The sequence below is a fragment of the Trachurus japonicus genome, chromosome 9, assembly GCF_045865225.1.
Source record: "Trachurus japonicus isolate A0001 chromosome 9, Traja_1.0".
Taxonomy (NCBI): Eukaryota; Metazoa; Chordata; class Actinopteri; order Carangiformes; family Carangidae; genus Trachurus; species Trachurus japonicus.
The window spans coordinates 24,926,495-24,947,133 of NC_140915.1; the positions used below are offsets into that span (position 1 = coordinate 24,926,495).

Here is a 20,639-nt window from a genome sequence, read left to right on the forward strand (position 1 = left end):
AAAGTGCAACAGGTCACTCTCCGTCTTGTCTAGACAAAAGCCAATTTGTCTGAAGTTTAAGATCATTGTTAATCTATTCTAAAACATCCCACATGCGTCTTGGCACACTAATGATGTTTTATTTTCTTTTTTCTTTAATGAAGCTTCTTATTTACTTATCTATAAATGTTTATAAGTCATCACTTTTCCATTTCACATTTGCATCAGTCTCACGTCCCCTCTACATGTACAGGAAACAGAAGCTTTATACCGGTGTCGACTCACTCACACACAAACAACATTAAATAACATCTTTGCCGCCTCGGTGCCTCCACCACATGCTATAATGCACACATTCACTACACAGACACGCACAGTCACATAGGCCGGGGGGCGAACAAGAGCGTGTAACTTAAGTAATTCACTGATGTCATGCAAACTGTGACGGGAAGCCAAATGTTATATAAGCTGGCTGTTAGAAAATGGCTCTCCTGCCAAAGTATACAGATGGGGGCACACTGACGTAATGTCAGGATACACACACCATCATAATCAAGTCAGTGCACAGATATTTGGTTTTGCCTACATATCTGTGTGCGTTGTTTTCCCCCCATTCAGGAAGAGCTTGAGCGCTTCATGTGCAGCGTTCAGGCTGAAGTGATACATAATCACATCACTGTTCTTCTTCAGGGATATTGTGAATGGTTTCAAGTGAATTATGCTCAATAAAATGATGGGAACAAAACAGGATGCATGGTATATTATGTAAAAGAAATGTTTATTTTCATAATTAACACATACAGTACATTATTTTGACCAACATAAAAAGTGCAATATGCATTCAAACTACAGCAATGTACAGTACAAAAGTTACTGCATACTTAAATATAAAAAGAAAATGGTTACAAAACTGTGAAGTAACCTATTGTGATCGTTGTCACGTCAGTGTGACAAAAGCTTTAAAACTCATTGATGATATGAGCATAAAAGCTTAACAGCTATGAGCCTGACAACTCCGCCGAGTCTCTTTCATTTCTCCCGAAAGGTGCAATAAGGTGTGACAGCATTTAAATACGTACGTGATTGACATTATGGTTCACAGATTTTTGTACAGCTTTAATGGTGTTTCCAATTTGTCGAGACAGCCTAACAACTTTGGTCTTTCACATTTCAAAAAGCACAAATGAGTTAAAAAATGTTGGCAACCCCCAAGGATGAAATTTTAAGGTGTTGAAGGTTTGGTTGTGAAATGTTTGATGTTTTCTGTTCATATGTCATTGAGAACAGTTGAATAACTTGAGCTCGGGGGTGGAGGAGGGGATCCTCACATACATTTATGATTTGACTGCTGTAAATCCTCAGTTCCTGTCACACTAGGCGTTTGTTTTATGATTTCAAGCCATGCAGCCTGACTCCTCACTCTGCTCTCCCAAGAACACCGTACATTTTAAGGGAATGATGAGGTCAATAACATTATACTAATGTTATTTTGGAAGATAGCTTGCCGTGTACCAGTATTCACTCGATAAAAAAAAAGCAGTGCAAAAAGGAACAACAATCTCACAAGTGTTTCTGTTCTGTTTGTTGAAAACAGTGAGCATGCCTCTGGCAAAACAAAGCCGCATCCTTTTCTCTCTCTCTCTCTCTCTCTCCGCGCTCATCCAACTTCACTCACTCGGAGACTCACACACATACTAGTTAAGCGTCAGTTCACTAACATACACCTCTGCATTAAAATGAGTTCAAAACTGATTTCCTCACTTTAACTTCACGTCAGCGAATGAACTGAATAAAACTCCAGCCCAGTGTTCATCTGAGAAAGAGCTTCATGAATGCAACATGAGGTAACCATTAATTTTACAACCCTCTAGCATCTAAAACATAAACTGTGCGGTAAACAACTATACATTTATTTAACACTTTGCTTTCTGCCAAGCTCCACTGAGGGACTCAAGTTCATCAATGTAGGCTACTACTTTGTACCAGACAGGTAAAAATAATCTAAGTGCCGATGGATACCGTGATTTGGTACATATCAGGTACTAACAGTTACAGCTGTGAAGTTAAAGGTTATAGAGCGTCCTGTACCGTCTCGTCCTGCAGTCTAACACACAGCTCTGTGCCTCTGGTCTCATAGGTAAGGCACTTGTTTGTCTGGGAATCAAACCAAGTTAGAGGTGAACTGATGGCTTTACACACTTGTCAGATACAGCAATATGACTTTCATCACTGTGAACAGCAGTTTGAGAAACAATGTGGCAAAGGAGAGTGTACAATCCTTATAACAAAAGTTGGCATTGGTTTTTTTTGTGTCCTTTTGTTTTATTTTGTTTTGTTTTCGTTTGTTTCCTCAGACTCAGCTCTCTCCTTTCTCCAGGATCTGTACAGCCCTCTCCAGCCCTGCGGGGTGACAGATTAGAGGGTGGGGTGGAGCGTACACGACCTCCAGTTGATGTGTCAGCTGCTGGGCTCGCCCGGTAGTGCTCTCTCTGGAGTGTGCAGGTCCTTGTAGGGCCGGGGCAGAGCGGAGGCGGTGGGCGACTCCCACTCCAGGCCGCCGTCCGGCTCTGGCGACAGCGAGAGCAGCAGCAGCGTTCCTGCGTCCGAGGAGCAGGCCGAGCACAGATCCTCGGAGGAGAAGTTGAGGCTGCCCAACTTGGCCAGCGAGTTGGAGCGCTTCAGCCTCGAGGATACGGTCAGGCCCGCCAGCCGCATGCGGGTCTCGATCTCCTGCGCCCTCTGACGTACGAGGCCCGGTTTCCCCCTCACGCTGCGCAGGCTGTCGCTGCTGGAGCTGCGCGTCAGCGTGGAGCCGTGAGGCGAGGAGGTGGGCGTGAGCAGCCCAGATCCCACCACCCCCAACAAGGCGTCATTGGTCAGTGGCATCACCAGTGGCTCTAACCGCACTTGGCATGGTGTCGAAGACTTGGCGAAGTCCCCGGTGAAGCCAGAGAACTCCTCTTCCTCCTCGGCGTGGAGAGGGCTCTTTTTGGACCTTTGGCACACGTGCAGAGGCTTCAGAGAGTTCACACTCTCCTGAGACGACCCCGAAAGTCTCTCTAGTCTCTCTGCACGCCGGCGGACCAGCCCGGATCTCCGCAGCTGTAGAAGGGTCTCCTGTTGTTGGCCAAGGTAACAAGCCACCGCAGCCTTGTCTTCCTCCGAATCCATGCTCATCAGCTCGGGGAGAGCCTCCGAGGCAGCTGCAGCCTGCTGCTCTTCATCAAGCTCAGTGTCTACCTCTGACAAACCGCCACCGTCCTCCGGCTCCACTGAGTGCGGCGATTCTCCTGGCTGCTCCTCCAGAGCTGTGGGTGTGGGAGCAGCACAGTTGGCACAGTCACACAGAGCGCCACAAGAGCACTCAGGTCCTGTTGAAGAGCTGAAGCCTTCAGGAGAGGGATGGGACTGTGGGAGTGAAGCACTTGGGACTTCAGGAGGACTGGGGTTAAGGCAAAGCTTCGATGTCGGGGTCGGAGAATCTTCTTTCTGCTTGGACTCTGAATCCCCCCAAGACGGCATCGAAGGATCAGTTGGAAGAAGGATGGATGAAGGTTTTTCCTAAACGAAGAGGAGAGAAAAAAGTCCCAGAGAGAATATTGTTATTTCTGCATTTCTGCTTTCAAATGTTAGTCACGTTAATTAAACTTACATTGTGGTTACATAGAGTGCTCAAATGGTTGTTGTTGTTGGAATTTTCATTCAGGGTTGCCAGATCCATCCCATTACCCTCCGTATCCCCCTCCACTTCCACATCTTGTGTTTCCTCTCCTCCACCTCCGTCTCCTCCCCCTCCGTCATCTGGCTGCATCAGTACCTCCATTTCTGCCTCTTCCTTTTGCACCTCCTCCTCATCCTCCTCCTCCACCGTGCTGAACTCCAGCCTGAGGCGGAGCTCCTCCAGGGGCTCGGGGCCACGGTTGCAGGTCTGGGCGGCGGTCCCCTCTGCTGTTGGTCCAAAGTGGGGAAGGGGCAGGCCCTCGCGTCCATCAAAGGCCTCGTCATCCAGCAGAGCGTCCCGCTCCACGTCCTCAATCTCTATAAAGACTTTTTCCATGCCGAGAAGGGGCGGGCCGCGTACAGGCGTCGACGGTTCACTATCCAGCGCCGAGTCAGAGAGTCGGCGGAAATAGTAGTTGTTGTAGGCGGGGTCGATCTCCAGAGAGACAGTCCTGCACGGGGAAGGACACGCTGCACCTTTATCAGACAGCACCTCTTCGCAGCAGGGAGACATCCCTGGCTCGGGAGTCAGGTGGCCTCCCTCCTCCCCTCCGCAGCACTGAGCCGACCCCTGCTGGCCCTCCGCCATCTCACAGTCGCCGTCTGGATGCCACAGCTTGTTGTGCCGCTGTTTGCTGGAAGTACAGAAATACAATGTACAGGAGGAGAGAGTGAGGTCAGCTGTGGAAAGACTAGTCAACGACAGCACCCACCCACACACACACACACACACACCAAGTGTGGGACTGTACCTGGCATCCAGGATGCCCTCGTACTCCGCCAGCTGTCTCATGAAACCTGGATTTGGTCGTGTGATGCTCCTCTTCTGCTTGACAAAGTTGTAGGCCTTCTCTAGCGACCAGCCGAACTCCTTCATGGCGTAAGCAATGACGGTGGAGGCAGACCGGCTGACACCCATCTTACAGTGGACTAGACACTTTGAGTGGTTCTTTCTGTGGGTGAGTATTATTATTTTTAAATTTAAACTCCATTCACAAAAGTTCAAAAATAAAATTATTTCTTTAAGTGAAGTTACTAAATCAAAGACTCGGAAATGTAAAAAAAATATTGGAACAAGCTACAGAAATTCATGACTTTTGAGAGTGTAGAATAATAATTTTTTCTTTAACCCCTTTGTTTTCTCTTTCAAAATCAGATTTCCCACATTTGACTTAAAGCAGAAGTAAGTGATATATTTGTGTTAATATAAGTCTTAAATAGTTATATCTTCCAACAGCAATCACTTACATGGAGTGTTTGGACCGAAACACGGGTCTGTCAGTCACTCTGCTCTGCTCTGAGCTGAGGAGAAAACATTTATCGTATCCTACAGTTTTTATCCAATGAGGAGAGAGAACGGCATGCAGGGCTGTGTGTGCAGCCAAGGGACGCCGTGAATGTGGTGACGTCGGGACGAGGACTGTTATGGTGCGTTCAAGGAAACTCGTGTTTTTCCGACCTGTGAAGCCGTACCAGTTCGATCTGGTACGAGTTCACGGGTTGGAAGTTACGAGTGGCCGTTATAGTGCAGTTTCACAGATAAAACAGGTCGGAAAAACACGAGTCGGTTGCCTGGAACGCTACAAAGTCGTAAGTTGTGACTTGAAGCTGTAATTTACGGTTTCAAAAGCCTGCCTGGAACGCAGCATTAGCCGAAACGACCGGATCGCTTACTTCTGCTTTAATGTTGGAAATTAAACGAGCGACTCTCCTGTGCAGATAAGATATCTTTGTGGATAAACTGAAAACAAAAAAAACCATGAGCAGTGTGTTTCCTGTTCCACTCAGGACTCACTTTGCTTTAACAATGAAGTTGTATGTGTCATTCCAGTGAGCCAGCAGGTCCGTGGCGTCCTCATCGTAGACGCGTATGTTATGATAACTGAAAGTGCCTGGAAAGAAGTTGTCGATTTCCCTGGTAACGTTGAGGATATATCCCACCCTGGAAAAAGAAAAGATACTGGTAACTCATCAACATTCTTACTTGCTCAAATCATAATACAAAATAAGTTTTGTGTGTGCTTATCTTAGCTCCTCCATAATATAAAATAAATCACCCTGACTCTTGCAGCTCCTCCAAGTTCGAGGCATTCCATTCGGAACCCTAAAAACAAATGAGAGGAAACGCTGTTTAGACTGTGTAGTGAAGAGAGTACTTTGTAGGACTGTTCTTTATTCAACAACACATTCGTCACACCAGTCTTGTTTTGAGATGGAAAATAATAATGTAATAGATTTAGGTCAGTTATTCACAGAAAACAACAGGTATAACAGATGTTTTTCTTAATGTAAGTGACAGTATTATCAGCTGTCCCACCAGGTAGACGTGGTCAAAGATGAGAGTGGCTTTGTCCATCTGGCCCAGGATCAGCAGCATCTCATTGTCAATGAACTCTTTGTATTCCTTCAGGTTGCAGTTCATGTGCTGCTCCAACTCTGTACGGATCTGATAAAAAAACATGTACAGTGTAATTTGATTTGTGTGTGTGTTTGTCTGCATTGTGTGTTTTTGTGAGGTCATAGTCACTGGTTTGCCTTAAATCCCTCATCCTAAACACTACATTAATATTCTCTAACAGACTAATACACAATAGTAAAATAATAATGTTAGATGGTAATAGTGAATTAAATACACTGAATAATTAAGAGTGTAAAAATGGTGTCAGATTCCTGTAATAAGCAACATCTTTATCAAAATATTATACAAGAAATATTCACATTTAAATAAGTCTGCCAAATTCCCACTTCAATGTCAGTTTAAAAAAGAGTAGGAGAACTGAGCTGTGTTCATCTTTAGTGCAAATTAAACTAGACAATGACAAAACAGTGGTTTATTTCAGTGTGAGCGTGTGTATTCCTGTCTATTTACCTGTTTGCAAGTGACGTTCTCGAGGTCCTGGCACGTCATGATGCTTCTGAGTTTGGCTTTAATAAGGCACTCTGTCCTCTCTCTCTCTGAAGGCCTAGCGGAGATTCAAATCACAGCCCTCATTCAACAACAGCTGCTCCTGAAACATCTTTTACAAAAGTAATCTGACGCGAGTCGCTCTGTGTCTACTGACTTGTCGACGAACATGGTGGGTGAGTCTGGCCGCGTGGTCTCCAAGTCCTTCATGGCGTTCCACTCGTTGATGCAGCTCTGCTCTGAACCGATGGAGCTCTCGTAGTAGCCCATCCAGGTGAGAGCCATGCCTCCAGGGAAGTAGTTATACCTGCGTGACACCTCACACGCCTTGTGCAGCACCTGAAGAGCTGACCTGAGCGTTGTTGATTGGGGAAAATTAAAGTTCGAGTTGTAGATGACTGATGTAAAATCTGAATGTATGACAAAAAAAACTTCATGGTATGTGCGTGTTCATGCCAGCAGGTGGCAGAATGAAACACACTGTCTCAGGCTAGTGCCTCGCTGCTGCAGTGTGTGTCTATCAGGAGATTTATAGCCGTGTGTCATGACGCTACACTTGTTGCAGACAGCCACCGTGGCTCCAGAGGTTGTTTATTACTCACCACATTGCCTGCACTGACACCGGTTTGAAAACATGAGTCCGACCCGCCGTGTTCACAGTAAAGCCCCTGAGGAGCAAACAAAACAGACAGTTATTCTCTGAGCCAGAGCACCGTGAAGCTACACTATGTGTGCATCATGTTCACCTCAAGTGTCAGATACAGATACGGGGGAAATATCACTGGGTTAAAAGCTGTAGCTGTGTTGTCTGTTCTTACAGCGGGGGGGTCACACTAACAGAAATAAAAACTCACCCATCTCCATCCAGATGGATCTTTGTGTCACTCCACAGAGGTAGCGCCATGCCGATCGAACAGCTTTTGCTGGAAGAATGAAAAGTGTGAGTGAAAATCCACTTCTCATGTGCAAAGTAGAAAGCATAAACAGAGAACAGATCACGTGTGGCAGTTGTAGTGCATATATAGCAGCTGAGCCTGAGGCATCTAGCTCTATACATTTACAAAATACACAGAAACAGTTTGTATGGCTTGTCAACAAGTAAGACCAGAACAAAGGGAGCTCCCTTAGCCTTTTATAGGTTTACAGCAAACAGTGATCACAGCACCCGTGCATGTTGAGCCTATTCATACCAGTCTTTGTTGGTAAAGTCAATTCCCAGTAGGATGTTCTCCTCCGTGTCCTGTCGCCCACTTGTGTACACCACCACCATGTAGCGCACGCGGTCTGACCATGCACTCTCCAGCCGCACCGCCTGCACAAGGTTCAGACAATTCAAGTCAAAATGTTTCTTGTTTTTTTTGTAGTAGTACCTGAGAGCCAAAACAAACTTCCCTGCTATTTAATGGATAATTTGTCTGGAAGGAAATTACTTTTGGCATACAAACGTTTACTTTTAAATGTATCAAAAAACTTGTGTGTTTGACTTCATTCAAAAAAAAAAAAAAACATGTAGAAAGGGTATGCCTGTGTTAAAAGCGTGCTCTTTTTACACAAGTGCAAGAACTCGAGTGTGCTGCAAAAACCCACATCTAACAAAGTGTCACATATAAATGTGCAAAGAAAACTGGGGCACAAAATGGATGTAATAAGGTAACAAGAGTCCTCAGGACGTGTGAGAGTACAGAGGCGGTAAACATCAAATTAAATAACGCACACCAACACATACACGCACCATGGAAACATTAGGTAATGCCCTCCTGAGTGAGCGCTCATGAGCTAATAATTACAGTCAGCAAATAAGCATCGTAAGTACACAATAAAATGCATTCTAGAGGGTCTGCTATGCCAGATTGTTAGTCAGTGGTCTTTATGAGTGTATGTGTGTGTGCTTGTTTTTGTTTTGAAGTGAACATGAACATATATCGCCTCGTACCAGTTTGATCCTGTCCTCCGAGCGAAGAATGTTTATCATCACCTGCAGGTGCTGAGGTAAGTCGCCTGTTGAGGAGGATCATAAAGAAAATGGATCAATGACGTTGTGGCTGCTTGGTGTCAGAGATGTAACATCTTCTTGTCATACACACTGATACATTTTGACTTGAGAGAGAAGATACAAGGTTTATGTCTGCTTTATTATGACAGCTCCTGAGTGACAGTATGTATGATATGATGCATGCTGCAGTCATGATGATATCACTGCTATGGTCTACTGCAAGTCCACACAGGGGGTGACACTGCTCCCTAGTGTTCAACACTGACGCTAAAACCAAAGCTTCACCCTGAACCTGTTCTTGTCTTGTTCTTCAGATGACATGTGTTGTTAACTGATTGAGGGGAATTGAACTGACAATAAATTTGCCATTTGTCAGTCGCAAAAAAACACAATGGAAGAACTTGTCCTTGTTCATTATGAGTTACTCAGCGCTCCCTGCGCCAAGATGTCAGACAAGATAAAACAGGGAGTGGAGACGGACCAACGGCAAAGGCATAGTAGCAGCTGACACAGAGCCAACTATTCTGAGATATGTCACAACAGGCAAAACAGACAAATCATGACATCCTGGCTAGTTTTAAAAAAACATCAAACAGAAAGTGTCTGATGCTTGTGTATCTTATGATTTACAGCCGCCTCTTTGGAGAAAAAAAAAAAAAAAAGCTGTAAGTGACACAATCTACACAACATGTGACTCATCACTTTGTCTAATATCTAAGTCAGATTGGAAAACTTACAAAGAATGACAATAAGATCAAAACAAATATTCCTGAACTTCAAAGACATAAACGTGAACACATCAACTACAATGATCCTGCAAAATAATTGGCTCCTTCATGATCATATGGACAATACAGAATATAACTTAAATAACAGGACCTCTTTCAAGCTATCAGATTTGACCAATAATCATTGTCATGAAAAAAACTTTGCAAAATATTTCACTTTGAAATGAAAATGGATTGAGAATAAGCTCCAGATGTTTGGATAACTAATTAAAAACATCTTTATTGTGGAATGTAACTCTCATAACAAAAGTGAAAATGAACAATATGATTATTTTTTCACATTGTGCCAAAATCGTCCTTTAAGACTGAATAAGAGAAAATGCTTTAAACAGAGTTACAAACTATATGCATCATTTCCTGCTGACTTCAAACACATCTCCCACAACATCCAGTGATTACGTCTGATTGTTAGTTGAAACTCCGCAGATGGTTTTGTTCTCCTCGAAATATGTTTGGAACAAATTTTGAGCTCTTTACATAAACAATTTAAACATGATTAAAAAGATTAAAGTTTTTAAAAACTATGAACTCGTTTTAAGGTCTCACAGTGCTCCACCTGTAAGTCTGTGTTTGAACACGTTGGCCTGCTAAAGCGTGTTTAACCATTATTTGATGCCACATATGCAGTCAGTTTTTGTCCGTAGCCTCTGGAGGAAAAACCTGGCAACCATCTAAGTGTGTTTTTGATGGTTATGATGGACATGTGGCTCTCACTGTTAACTGAGAGAAGTCAACTGAGTTCATGGCCTTAGTTCACATGGCTCTGTGGCAGCCAAGTTGGCATCTGTTCTGAATAGTAACAGCTGCAAGATGTGAGAGTCATCCACAGAAACATAAATACATCTTCAGGCAATTATGCATCATGTGTCCATGTTGATGTGAATAAAGGACGCTGGTTCCTTAGAGCAGGAATACCTTCATCAAACACGTTGCAAAAGGTCATCCAAGTCAGCCTGTTGGTCTCTTTCTTTCCTAAAAGCCACAGTTACTAGGAAATGACACAACTATTTCCTCCGCCAAATGTTTTGAGCACAAAGCAGGGCAAGCAAATATGTGGGCTACCTGACAGAGAGGCTGGTAGAGTAGGCAAAGCTGCCAACCACAGCCATGACTTGCCAAATGACTTGGCAGCATGTTGTTTGTTGGCTGGTGCTGAATTCCCATCATGCCAGTGGACTGTCAGGTCAGCCCTGTGTATTTAAAGCAATAAATTGTGTCTTTGACTTGTGACATTTTAATCATTGATAAAAGACACTGGTCAGTTCTTTGTTCCTAACTTGTCACATGACCTCAATGTTCAATAAATATACATTTTGTATAATATTAATCATACAATTCATCATATAAATGTCATGGAGGGTTTGCTGAGAAGAGTCATTTACCTTATGCTCTCTTTACTTGCTAAAGTTTTACAGCGATAAAAGCGGAGAAGTCGAGGTTCACAGAAACAATAAAAGCCTGCTTGAATCGTGCTCCCGTGCGCTGGATTTAAGCGCTAATCTGCCTAAGCTATATGTCTGGAACATGCTTATCAACGAGGCAGCCTCCGTCCTCCTCACCTCAGCTACAAACATCTGCTCAAGTGTTAGCGAGAACACCACATGAACTCGTCACACAAACTGAGCTGTAAAGTCTGAGGGAGGCTGATGAGGTCAGAGCTACGGTTGAGGATCAATGAACGTGGGTAACAGGGTGTGATTTCTGGGTGTCCTGTGGTTCTCACCTGCATGTTTGTGATGAGGATGTGCTTTCTGGCCCTGGTGGCTGCTCCCCTGCTGCAGGAACAGAGCAGCACCCTTCACCATGAAGAAGCTCTCGCTCAGGCTGCGGGAAATGGAACAGAGCGGTTAGACGCAGCGACGCACAGACGTTAGACATCAGACACCACACTGCAGAGAAACAGCTCAGCACAACTGTTCCAATTTGTTTATTGTTTATTTTAGGCCGAGAAGTGGGACACAAGACAAATGAAATATTCAATTCGGTTCAGCGGACGCAGCCATTGAGATGAGCATAAATCACAGTTTGTCTGTTGCTGGTGAATTAGCTCAACAGCTGAGTGGAGGAGCTCAGCTGCCACGTTACAGAGGCAGACCTCAGGTCTGCAGCAGCCATGAATCAAGCTTTGATCCTGAGTGCTTATCTGTCTTTTATCTGCTGCATGGGCTGCACTCAATTTGACTTGTCAGGTCTGTGCTGGCTTGGTGTAATGCAACTAAATAATCGACCAAACTGCAGTTGCTGCTTGTGAGGCTTTAAGTTTCACAAAGCAGCAATTATCAGTTCACACCAGTCCTGACTTTTTTCCGGCCGAGCTCTGGAGCTGTCAACAGTTGACGTAAGTGAGGTGTTTCCTTCAGGCTGAATTCAATTATTCCGTTTCATTGAAAAACAACATGAGCACATTCATAAGTCTACCTGGCAGCAGGGTGGGACACATGCACCGTGTATTCAGTGTGTTCAATCTGGCAAATCAGGGCATGATTAGGAAAACACAGAGCTGATGAGTGACAGCAACAAAACAAAATCCACACACATACTAAGGATAGACCCAGCCCTAAATATAGAAACCATTGTATTGGTATTGGGTAGCTATTACTGGCTTAAAAGAGCAATGCTGGCATCAGTGTTTACTAATGCCACCTGAACTGTTACACAAACCACTGACCAAATCCCTTTGGATTAAAGGGGCAAAATAAAAGTATCAACAACAGCGAGTTTGAACATCAGATTTTTGTATCCAGCTCTGAAACTGCTCCCTCACTAAGCTTTCACTGATCACGCTTTCAAAACCCACATACAGAAGAGCAGGCCTGGGCCAAACAGATGATTTTATGGGAACAATGGACTTGGTTTTGTGCACCTCACAATAAATTCCCTCCGCCCCGGCAGCACAGAAACAAAGTTCCACAGTGACTAAGCACGGGGGTGGACACTTCCAAACAAGAGCTTTGTCTCTTTTTTTTTGTTTCAGTCTGTTCTCAGTTTGAGATTTATGAGGCGACCAGGAGGGTCCACTGTCAGGGGGTGATGGATAATATGAGGCAAAGTGGCAAAAGTAAGAAGAGGGGTGCAGCTTCACCACTGCTTAGTGCTGTGTAGAAATCCCTGCTTTCTGCTCGTAACCCAACTCTCAGTCCATCGTAGCCTTTGATACCTGATCCTTCCTGGACAAAAAAACCCAAAACCTTTAAGGTGAAATCTGAGGATGTGTGAAACTTGTGCTAAAGTGTAAATCAAGAGCTGTCCCAGCGCTTCACAGGCCAAACTCTGACAGACATCCTAATTAAACAGGGTTATAGCTCTACTGTCTCTTGCCCCACGGCAACCTGCTATCAGCTTCCCCACAAACACTAGGGCTAAAAATACATGTGCTATCAAAGCAAACAAAGACTCCGATAGCAAAAAAAAAACAACCTTGCCAGATAGCGGCAATGATTCCACATGATTACAACCTATAATATCGATACCTCCTTTACAGACAGAGAGACAAAAAGGACAACAAAACATCACAATGAGCCTGTGCACCTCTGCATTTCAGCTGCTGGGGAACAACAACTTATTTGGAATAAGAGCCAATGTTTCTATCATCCACATCACGACTTGGAATAAGTTTAGTGACTGATTAAGGTCAGCTGGCCTGAATGACACCACAGTATCTGTTGCAGAGTTATTCAAATAGAATTCAAAATCTTACACTGAACTTATTGATTAAAATTTACAATATAAAAAACAAATTAAAACTTGTTTCAGCAAAAAAAACAAAAAAAAAACACTGAGCTAAGACCATGTGGTCCAAAGTGTCTGGTGTCAAATGAGTGAAGGACCAGTTTCAATAAGATAAACTCGACTCACATGCGGTTTATCTCACTCTGGGTCAACACAGCGTTCTCCACAAAATAAGGTAGCATCTTCATCACGGCCTCCTGAATGGTTTCTACAACCAGATGCATCCTGTTGACCGGAGCGACGACCCAGGCCTCTGCAGCGCGCGCTACCTCTTCTTCATCAGCCTCCAGAAACAGTGAAGTTGAGTAGAGCGCCAGTCAGAGAAGTAGAACAATTCTTTCAAGTGTCTTCTGAGTGACAGACTGACTGACAGCCTGCACTCATCTGTGCTGCGCCGTGAAGAAATGCCGTCTGCTTCGATGCCACTCCCTCTGTTGCCTCCTCCTCTTCTTCCTCCTCCTCCTCCTCCTCCCTTCATCTGAGTGTCTGAGTGTGAGTCAGTCTCCTGCCTGGAGGGACTCTCGCTGCCTGCAGCCTCCTCCCGCTGCCTCAGGCTCACACAACTGTGCTCATGTCCGCCGTCCTTCAGTCTGTTTTGTCCGTGTCACGCTCCTATAGTACTAAAGGTCCACATTCGTATGAGAAGAGAGGTAGTTACACTCTTTCATTCATGAATAAGCACTTGTATGCTTTTCTCAAGAGCCTTAGAGTAAATCACATGCCTTCTTCTGGTTATAAAAAAAAACTCTAGAGCAAAAAGCCAGATGGTGGCAGAGGACAATGAATCTTATAGAAATCAAGATGTGGATTTCCCCCCTCACTCTACTTAAGTATAAAAGTGAACAACAGGTTTCCTCTTTAGCCGGGGCACGACTTGCAGAATAGAAACCGTCTCTCCAAAACCTGCCGACTGCTGTGTGCTCTCTACGTCTTCCTGGGGAAAAGCAAGACCATGCACAATTGAAGGAAGACAACAACAGCAACAAAAAAGGCAGGCAGTGGAATTTTGGCACAACACACACTAATGGGATGTCTCCATGCGCATGCCACCTTGGGGGTCAGCAGCATCCAAGGTACTGCCTCCAGGGAGCTTAACACATGGGCCAAGCATGGGTGGAAAGGGCAGTGAGAGCTGGCAATCTCCCAAAACTCCCAAATCTCATTATAGCCAGGCTTATAAGGGAGGGATTATCTTGTCTATCTCTCTGTCAAGTGGTCAGCGCTGGTTGTCACTCACTAACATGAACCACAAAGAAACCACAGCGTGTTTCTTTATTAAAGGGGACAATGGCCATGTTTGGACAAAAATATAGTTTATGTCTATTGCATTTGCAACACCGCAGTGGCTGATCTTGGTATAGGTGCAAATTAGGAGAGTAAAACAAAAAGACAATGAAAAGCAACTCTGGAGTATAAACATGGAATTCCAGTCTGAAAGAAATGTTTAAGTTCAGCCTGCATATTAATATGTTTGGGGCCTGAAAACTAACTCGAACTTTCCCTCTCTTACTAAGCATTCCCCCTGTCTATCAAGTAAAGAAAGAAGTAGCACGACACTGTTAATCTGGGAGGATCTGCTAACAGACAATAACAATAGTTCTGTGACACAGATAACAAGATAGCTTTCCTAGTAGTCTCCTTAACAATAGTGTAACGTCTGTAACACCTGGTCACCGCCAGTGAGCTGACGTATGCTCAGTCTGGTCCAGGTGGAAACTTGGACAGCTCAGTGCGTCAGGTGCCGGTAGGAGCGCAGGGACCTGGTTGGATACTGCAGCTTCTTCTCATGCATGATGTGAGAGCTGGAGCTTTAGGAGCAGGAGGCAGAGAGATGGCATGTCACCGAGTTAAGGAAGTGGTACACTACTGCAACAGCAGCAGATGGACCTGGAGAAGGGGCCAAACGGGACCAGATGTCCTCTAAGCCACTGAGTCACCAGGTGTACTGGCTATTTGAGAGAGGTGCACTGGATTACGCAGAGAACTCACTACAAAGAGGTTACACAGAGGCAGCAAAACGCGCTAGGTTTACTCATGGTCTCAGAGTGTTTTGCACACATCGAAACAATGAGCGGGGAAAAAAACTTCTCTTGGGGCTGCCAGTTGCATAATTCTGACATTTTCTCATTTGCGCCACTGAAAGGGGGTAGTGACGGAGAGGAACAAAACTCCTCAGGTGTCAGTGGAGACATTTAGGGCTTGAATATGACATCATCATGTTACTGAGGAAAGACTGGCCCACAATAACTAACTGGAAATGTTATTTCTGATGTAATCTTTCTATGTTTCTTTTATCCACAGGAACATTGAGATTTTACAGCATTTAAATCACTTGTCAACAAGTCTGGAAAAGTGAGTTTGAACTATAGGAGTAATCGTGTCCTGTCTGTCTCCATGTGCAAACACATACAAACACATTTACACACACAAGCCTGCTTCTGCTTCTTGCCCAACTCTGCTGTGTACAAGTTGGTAAGATGAAATCATCCTTGGTCCAGAGCCACCGACACCTGCGCAGTGTTTATGTTAGCCTCTGTCAACCCTTTGGGCTTGTCATTTTTATCAAGGTCAGCCTGGATCAGCGAGCGCAAATACTTGGCAGTTGCACGCCCATCAACAGATGTAGCAATCTATCAAGTGCACTTAGATCAGTACATCCTGGTGTGAGGAGAAATGTATCTGTCAAATAAAAGACTATTTCATGTGCCATATTATTATAAACCATGAATTTACAGGGAATTTAACTGTATAACGTGGCTCATAAAATGGAAGCTCAGTTGAGGCAAGTCAGGACTCACACTATGCACAGATCATTCTCACACACATGCATTGCTTAAGGGCACTGCTGTTGCATAAGCTACAAGAAACTTAACTAAAAAATGCATTCAGTCATCTTATCCTCTAGTTCACAGTTTAAAAAAACAACATGTATCTTACAACAGCAAACCACAAATTCATAACAAGAGTCCACATGAAGATCTACTTTGATGTGGGATCAAAAAACAGGTAGGCTATTAGAGTGGTGGGTTAGATAATAAAAGATCTGACCTTAAATTAAGTCTTTCAAGTAAACAACTTGGTTTGCTTACAAAAAGATGCTTGCTATCCAATTCGACTCACTCCAGTTTTTTACTATTTAATATGCGATTAATTTTACACACTCCACACCATGTTGTTACGCATTACTCACGGCATTTCTGTGGATTAATCTACATCTACACATTATGGACGGTTATTAGTCTACAGGAAACCAAAAAGATACTTATCTTGACGATTAACTTTCAATATCTGAGAGGCATACATCATTTAGATCCTATTCACTTCAAACTGACAAACTACATTTATACTGCTGCTGTCAATTGACAAAAGTACAAAGTGGAAGTGTCAGTTCTTTCAGTCTAAAATAGCTCTCTTTACTGTAAAGCTTTCCCATGGACTGTGCTGCTGCTGCCTTTGCCAGATAACCAACTTTTTCAGGTTTTACTAAAGCACTCAGTTCTTATTCAAAGATAAAATCACACAAACTTGGTTTTTCACTATTTATCAGAATCCAGTGAAGAGAACACACAACAAGTTACAGGAGCCAAGCAGTTTCTAGAAATAATTTACTTAACCATATTTGAAATGTGTTCTTGGCCCATCATATCATCAGAAACACAAACAAACACACAAAAATTTTGATTGAAAAAGCATCTATTGCAACACAATGGGCTGTCACGCACTTTCTGAGTGTTTATGGAAGTTCTCACAGCGTAACTTTGACACAGCGAGCAGAAGAACACCAAATAACATGTGACTCATTTGATTTATCTTGGTAATGTACAAATGAACGAATTATGTCTGTGCTCATCCAGAGTAAAACAATGTCTCTCTCTCTGATGTGTGAACTCTCTCATGGTGCTTTATAATTTCGCTGTCTTTCTACATTCTGCAACCAAACTCAATACGATACAATGCACTGTGCTACATCTCATGTTTGGATGGGAGACAAAGCATGCCGTTAATTCAGAATGGAGGAAAAGAGGAAAACAAAGATCTTCACCTTTTAAGCTACAACCAACAAGTATTTAGTTTGATAACCAAAACAATCAAATCCCAGAATTCTAACCATCCTTCTGTCAATCCATGTGAAACATTCACTCAGTAGAAAGCTTAAATAAATAAATAAAAAAGCTGGGGAGAGGCCAAGTGAGTCAACAGATGATGCACAATTGAAGGGCAAGTTCATCCATCTAAGCACAGTCACGCCTGTCAACTCGTTACTTGAGAGATTATTGAGTATAAGAAGGTTTTTACAGTTGGTTATTATGAATGACTGTGCCAATAAAACAGACAAACAGGTGTTTTATTACACTGGCACTGATTTGTTGATGCCACCTAGTCTGCCCAGACTCCAGACTACTATGACTCAAAGACAGATGCAGCTACTCAGTCAACAACGCCTGTGTATGAAGTTTGACCTGCTCTACCATGTAGGCTACCATGCAACAGAGGAGCTGAACATAAGATAAACTTACCTCTGATTTATTCGCCGTTCATCTTCACTCCCAAAATCCTGCAATGAAGGCAACAGGGAAAAAAATTAATAGCACATCCCGACTATTTTGATGGTATTTTAACAAATACTCCCAGCCTGCCGCGTAGATTGGAGCTGCAGGCTTGTCGATATTGTACCAGACATTAACTCTGATAACTCACAATGGAAACATCCAACATACTGTGTGCAATGTCAAAATATAATACTTTCTGAAAAGCCCAAGTCCAAAAACAATGATGCTACATCTCAACACTGGTATACTTTGTTAAGGCAGAAACAGCCAAAGCAACCAGACAAGCGGGCTAAAGAATAAAAGTACATTTGACTCAATAGACAAAATATGGTCTATATTAACAGGTATGTAGCATGGAAATTATAGAAAACGTGTAATGGGAGGCTGGTGACAAAACTGTGAATATTTTAGCCAGGTCATACCGCAGCAACCAAAACAAAACGATTTATTTAGTTTTTTTGTTACAAATCTGCCATTTTTGCATGCAGAAACTAAATCAAATTCAACCTTGCTTGGTGTTTGATCTCGGAAAAGGTGTGTAGAGCTGGGTCGATGAGGGTGGAAAATAATGTAAGATGTCAGCAGGATGTCTGGCGGGATACTTTCCACCACAAAAATTGATTTTGCTTTATTATTTTTGACCTAAAGTGGAAATCTGTGTTAAACTATGAATTGGTGTAAAAATACTTAGAACATCAATGAGAGAGTTTATGCATCAACAATCATGAGCAGCCAGTCTCAATGAACAAAATCCCAGTTGTGACCAGAAAAAAAAAGCTTAAGGTTCACCCAAAAAGCAAAAGTTGTGGAAACAAATGAAAGGCCATTGCAACAAGAAGTGACAGAAAGGATTAAGGGTGTTAAGACACATTTTTCCACCTTCTATGGCCAGATATACACAGCTGAAAAACTGCTGAATGGAGAGTACCATTTTTGCATTCAAACAATCCAATCTCAATAGTTCTGTATAAGGAGAAATAATCTCATACATTTAGTGCTTGTGGCAGCATCTCGTAAATCCCTGTTTACATACGCTCTCCCTCCCCTCCCCTCCTATAGTTGTACTCCTCCACCCCACCCACCCCTCATGAGTAGATGACATCATAGCTGCAGCAGCTTCCTGCCAGCTTTATCTGTCACACCTCACCGTGATATTGCTACACACCGCCCGGTCAGCAGGACACTTGGCAGCAGGGACACAGTCCAACCAGCAAAACTAATTCTTTTAAAAGAAAGAAATCAAATTTGCAATACAGAGCTGCTACGCCATGATACTTAAGTGTTGCATGGTTTTGTAGGCTACATGCCGTAAAAAAAAAAAAAGATAAGGAGCATTTTTGCCCTACTTTTGGTTTGACTGAACACAGCTGTAGCTCAGACACTTGTGGCTGTAAATAAAATGCGGCCATAGATGTCAGTTCTGGTTTCTGTGATGTGGCCATGCAGAGCAGAACAAGGTGAGCTGATCTGTTTCTGGCTGTAGTTAGTTGGCGCCCCCACCTGGCAACTGATAACTGCACTTAAAGATATAAAGATGGAAGTTATCTTTGATTATTACAGTTCAGTAGTAAAGATTTTTTTTTAAACTTGTGTTTTGAGTGCCAGAAAACTTAATGTCAAAATGTCTATTCATCAGAAGTAGCTTTAAACATTAAGGTTGAGTCTTTCAGCACCAAATAGATGTTTTCCAGTCTGGAAATCTCATACTTTTCCTCCCTATACTTACCGGAAAGACCAAACAAGACTGAACTGAATGGAAGCTGACATAGAAATATGCAGTGGAGCTGTTTCTCATTTCCTGTCTACTGAGGAGAACAGAAACTCACACTAATATAATAAAACATTTTTAAAAAAATCTCAGATGTAGCATTATCAAGTTGATGTGACTTCAGCAGTGTAGTTTTTTCCCCAGAGAGCCTGCTGCAGCTGTGCAGGTGGTGGTGGTGTGTGCCAACCAGACTGTGATATAGTTAATGTTGAATAAAAAGTGAATTTGTCAATGTCAGCCAGCCTTATCATAAACAGCTAACGTTAGCTACAGCTTATATCATTCATAAGGCACTTGACACACCGCTTTAAAATAACGCCAAATCCATCCTACAGGTGTGACAGTTGTGTTAATGTCCCACCGTCTGTAGAAATGATTAGTTTGACAGATGTATTGACCAACAAACGCGTTGTCCAGATCAATAAATGTGGCCATCAGCACCGAAGACGTCTGCTAGCTCCCGTTAGCTAATAACCTAGCATAACATGATTACTACGGGAGCTAACGTAACGTAGCTTCAGTGTGCGGGCCTTTCTCCCGCAACATCTCCCTCATCCCCCCGCCTGCCCCGCCGACACCTCCCCGCACCCCCGGAGCATCGCTGCAGCTCGCCGGGGACCGGACTCACCTCCCCCGCGGTCGTCGTCGCGGTGCTGGCGGTGGAGGCGGCGCTGGGGGTCGGGGACCGCTGCAGAGTGACCAACGCCATGGCTGGAGGCTGGGGACGATGCACCGGCTGCCGGTGGCCGCTGTGGCCTGGTGGTGAGCTGCTGCTGCTGCTGCTGCCGCCGCCGCTGCTGCTGCTGCTGCTGCTAGCTGCCTGCTAGGCTAACGATACATACAGCTGACGGATGGAGAGATGGAGAGAGAGAGAGACACAGAGAGAGAGACAGAGGCAAAGAGAGAGGAGCCTCCTGCAGGAAGCCTCCCTGTGCAGGAAGTGCTGCCTTCACGGCTCTGTCCAGTCTGATGGTGGCACAATTATTGACTCAACTACTACAATATAGTATACATAGTACATAGTTAAAATAAGACTTACAAGATGCAACAAAAACACAAGACAGTTTAAGCAGTTTTTTTTATAAACTGAATACTGAAGAATACAAAGAGTAAAAAGAAAAGAAAAGAAAAGATTATGAATGAAATATATGAACAAATGACCAATGCGTTTTTCTTCTTCTTTTTCTATTATTATTATTATTATTAT

General features: G+C 43.6%; 1 protein-coding gene across 2 annotated transcripts; it reads right to left on the minus strand.

Moving 5' to 3' along the window:
• Positions 1–740: 740 nt before the first annotated feature.
• On the minus strand, positions 741–20,247 carry ssh1a (slingshot protein phosphatase 1a). 2 transcript variants are annotated; one of them, XM_085786842.1, is made up of 15 exons: positions 20,061–20,247; positions 17,632–17,669; positions 11,109–11,209; positions 8,538–8,602; positions 7,795–7,916; positions 7,459–7,527; positions 7,207–7,272; positions 6,762–6,956; positions 6,569–6,662; positions 6,017–6,145; positions 5,757–5,803; positions 5,495–5,641; positions 4,452–4,652; positions 3,632–4,334; positions 741–3,540 (listed from the first exon to the last, which is right to left on the minus strand). In XM_085786842.1, the coding sequence occupies exons 1-15, from the start codon at positions 20,139–20,141 to the stop codon at positions 2,437–2,439; spliced, it is 3,162 nt and encodes a 1,053-aa protein (XP_085642968.1). In that variant the 5' UTR covers positions 20,142–20,247; the 3' UTR covers positions 741–2,436. The 2 variants fall into 2 exon arrangements, with proteins under 2 accessions (XP_085642968.1, XP_085642969.1); XM_085786843.1 differs by lacking the exons at positions 17,632–17,669; positions 20,061–20,247 and adding an exon at positions 13,241–14,268.
• Between the last annotated feature and the right edge of the window lie 392 nt (positions 20,248–20,639).